General features: G+C 51.2%; 1 protein-coding gene across 1 annotated transcript; it reads right to left on the reverse strand.

Annotated features, from left to right (window-relative positions):
* Window positions 1-391: 391 nt before the first annotated feature.
* LOC137967006 (uncharacterized) lies at window positions 392-1,743 on the reverse strand. The gene is given in 5 exon segments (XM_068813474.1): window positions 392-682; window positions 685-729; window positions 805-881; window positions 992-1,097; window positions 1,588-1,743. Coding segments are annotated over 5 exon segments (675 nt in total).
* Window positions 1,744-4,053: the final 2,310 nt, after the last annotated feature.

Raw genomic sequence — 4,053 nt, forward strand, 5'->3', positions numbered from 1 at the left:
GCGAAGACGCTTAGGCTAATAGATAAGAGAGCGTCGGTGCGTAGCCTTCATTCTACTACGCTACGCAAAGGTGACGAAGTAACTTAGCTCGACGTTAGGAGAGTAACGGGGGAACACCCTACATAGAAGAACCGCAGTTCGCTGACTTTCTAAGGTATAACCTTCGCCACTTCAAACGGGCGATTCGCACCACTGATAGACTACTTCAGATTCAATTCTTAAGGCGCTACTTAGTTTCGCAAGCCTTTGTCATTGTCAGTCAACTAAGTAGGGCGAACAGCCCCCTGCGAATCCGTAAATCTGAGGAGCATGCCGCAAAATCAAAAAGGATGGTCCCCTATGCATTTAATTCTTTCCTGAACGGAAAAAAAAGAAGTACCTTACCCCCCCATCATGGTGAACCTCTCCTTGTAATCGGGATTAGGTAGATGCCCCCCTGCCGGGGGGCGGATCGAATCGGAGTTTCCTTAGGAAGCCACCAACCTACAGTTATCCTTAAACTTCCGTGCTTGGTGGAGAAGAAGCGAACAAAGGTACGCTCGCTTGCTGTCTTGTTCTCTGCCGCGGACTGGGATCGCTCGCCAGCTAGGTCAGATTGGAGCTACTTTGTATGAGAACATATTACCCATCTTCGGGGACAAGGGGCGGAACGACCTCTCGATCTACTTACTGCAGCCCAGGACGGGCGTGGCGTCGTCATCTAGGCGTTCCCTGTTGCTCCGATCTCCCCTACGTCTAGGACGTAGTCTGGGCCAAGAGCCATAGTTAGTTGTTGTTTCAATTTCTCTTTTTCGTTGTTGATACCGGCCTTTCCCAGTCGGATGATGTCCGCTGTAAGGAAGTGAGAGGACTCTTAGTACCCGCATACCGTAAGGGGGCGCGTGTTAAAAAAGAAGAATTTGCTTTTCTTTCTTGCTCTCCCTTAGCAGCGGGAAAGGGGTCTGGCTATCTGCCTAGCTTTGGTGGATTTCCCCCAACGCAATCCACAAACTGAAATTCCACGAATCCCTTGGTGGATAAGTCCGACGACTCTGCAGCAGTGCGGAATTGAGTTTCTCGTCCGGTGGATCTGATCTATAGTTAGGGGGCAATACATACTAAAAGGTTCGAAGAAGGAACGCGCATCAAAGTATATAACCAACCCACCCTTCCCATAAAAAAAGGTAAGGAAGGGGGTCAGTCATCCAATCGAACATTTGAATTTCTACTTTTTCCTCTTTCAGAAGGGCCCTCTCATTCCTTCGGGAGTGAGGGGGGCAAGGGGGGTGGGGCGGGTGGGCCCCTTGCGCTATATTCACTTTTGGTCTGGCTTTTCGACCAGGCGGAGCAGATGTAATGTAAACAATACATAAAGGACTTTCATACGAATTCGTCTTTCTACATAAAAGTTTTTGGCGCGCCAGGCCAGGTAGGGGCTTTGTCTACCGAGGAAATGTCCAACTCAGACTCACATGAGCCCCTTGACCAAAACGAACAAATGGACATGGCCGACGCTTCTCCAGTAGCTCAGGCCAGGTTCGAGAAAATGGAAGCTCAGTTAGAGTCTCTCTCTAAAGCGATCGAGGTCATGCAACGGGTGTGGCAGACAAAGCCTTCTCCCCAGCGAACCCCGGGCTGCCGGGCCATCGCAGCCTCTTTTCCGTTTTCTTCGCCGATCCCATTCGATCTGGGAGATGAGGCACCAGTTCTACAGTCATCTATTCCCATACCTGGAATCCCATTATCTATGCCTTCAGCTCCCATGTTTACCCACGTTCAACCGTCTGTCGCTGCTTCAAAGTTCGCTATGACGAACAGAGCGAGGCCTCAAGCCGCTCGGCCACAACAGCAGCCTATGAGGCCTCCACCTTCATGAATCCTTCTACGTACCCGGCTTCACAAACTACGCCTGGCGCATTTGTGCCACCGCGGCCGACCAGCCCAGCATCGCTGAATGATGATGATGACGAGCTTCCCAACAAGGATAAGATCAAATATCGGAGACTAAACCAAAGACAGTACTCGAGAGACCACGGGGAAATCCGTATCCGGCGAGTATTGACAGGGAACATCCCTTCCCACATAACTACAAGCAACCAAAGTTCGAGAAGTTCACTGGAGAAAATGATAATGTCAGTACTACGGAGCACATCATTCGTTTCATCTCGCTGTGCCGGGATACTGCTCACAATGAGTATCTGCTCCTCAGGCAGTTCAGTCTGTCGCTGACAGGGGTGGCATGAAAATGGTACGCCCAACTCCCTGCAAACTCGATCTATTCCTGGGAAGAGATGGAACGGAAATTCCATGAACAATTATGAAGATCAGATTTCACGGCCACCTTGGCCGATCTGTCGGAACTCCAGCAGGAGGAAGATGAGTCCCTCAAGATTCTCTTTGCCGCTTTTTTGCTACCAGAAACAAATGCGAGACCGCTCTGACGAATAAGGAGCTGGTTCAGCTTGCGGTGAACGGACTCAAACCGCGTCTGCGCATCATTTTCGCCAACACAGAGTTCACCGATCTGTGTGATATGGCGGTAAAGGTAGCACGCCATGAACCTTTCATTCGAAAGGTGGAATCAAGAATGCTTCATCCATTGGGACTTATTACAAGGATCAGTTTGGAACGGACGCTTTCTTGGCCGAAATTACGGTCACCAGGCCCGTTGTCTGCCCTGCATTGAGGAAAGCACTGCCAAACCAGGCGGCCACGTTAAACAAGCCTGGCATGGAGAGCAGGGAAGTATGGGAAGAGGCAGAGAGAGTTCACATTTGATGTCTCTTCATCAGATGAAGTATATGATTGCCTGGCCCAGATCGGATTTATATGTTCGAAAAACTACCACAAGAACCGGTTTCCGCCCTTTCAAAATCATAAAAACATCTGAAAATACGCTCCACGCATTCTATCGCAGATTGTATCGCCTTCCGGCACATAGTCCAGGACAACATTGACAAGGGTCTCCTCAAGTTCACGGACAACAAGAAGCAGATGGTGATTGATAAGCAGCCGTTTCCGAAGACTGCTCAGTCCGATCTATATACATGATGAGTACGGCGTGGCGCCGGAATCTCAAGGCCAGCCGGCAGTTTACACAATCGACCTGAATATGGCCCAAGACGTTTTCCTGCTGTTCAGAGAAAGGGGCGATCTCGTAGTTCTGGGTCGAGCAGCCGGAGGAGACGGAATCTGAAGAAGAAGAGTCGGGAACAGCTGATTTCGCCGTCAACATGGTGACCATTCTGAGACGACCGGATCAGCCCAAGCTGAAGATAGATCTGGCCGATGGCCGATCTGGATCGGCGATCCCTGAAGGTCATAGTAAGTCGAGAAACTACTCAGATCAGGTATAGGGAAAGGTTCCGACGTCCCCGAGCAGTCAAACCCAGGGTTGCCCCAATTGGAGAATGGGTAGAGGTGCGCCACCCGGCGTTCCCCCGTCGCCCGACCAGGACACTAAAGCGTAGGGCACAGCGGGAAAAGTCTGACATGAGACGACTACATGTGAAGGTAGACAAGACCGGGAGGAGAACAATATGGTTAGACCCGGCACAGACACCGCCTTCCCCAAAGAGAACAAAGGCGTCCAAAGTCAAGCAGATCTGGGTGCCCAAAAGGCGCGTGCCTTCCGTGATCGTAGCCGAGGAGCCGGCAAGTCCAGATCGGTTGACCCGAGAAAAGTCGATGCCATCCGAAGATAAAAACAGAAAAGGGAAACTTGTAGTTACTGAAGTGCCACCCTCAAAGATGTCTACAGACTCGGAAACCCCGTTCGAAGATCGGATAAGAGAAAGAATTGGCAATCCGGGGGCAGAGAAGGTCGATCACGTTGGCCGCCCTTAGAGCGAGCTTGTTGCATGGCTTATGTACTGCCAGACTATTTCCGAGCTAAGCCGAAGGGGGCTCGGGGGGCAACAGATGAGGAAGGCCTGAAGGTGACACAACCTCGGATGTAGAAGCCACCAGCTCCTATGCGGAAACCTTCGAAGCCCTTGGCCAGGCCTGCGACGAATTCCCTTGCGAAGCCCAAGGAAGCATCGCCAGTCAAGCCCGTAACTCCGGCTAAAGCAG

Source organism: Aristolochia californica, unplaced genomic scaffold (assembly GCF_029961685.1).
Source record: "Aristolochia californica isolate CCGP_79_NKW_82.1479 unplaced genomic scaffold, dmAriCali1.0.hap1 SCAF_529, whole genome shotgun sequence".
NCBI classification, from domain to species: domain Eukaryota; kingdom Viridiplantae; phylum Streptophyta; class Magnoliopsida; order Piperales; family Aristolochiaceae; genus Aristolochia; species Aristolochia californica.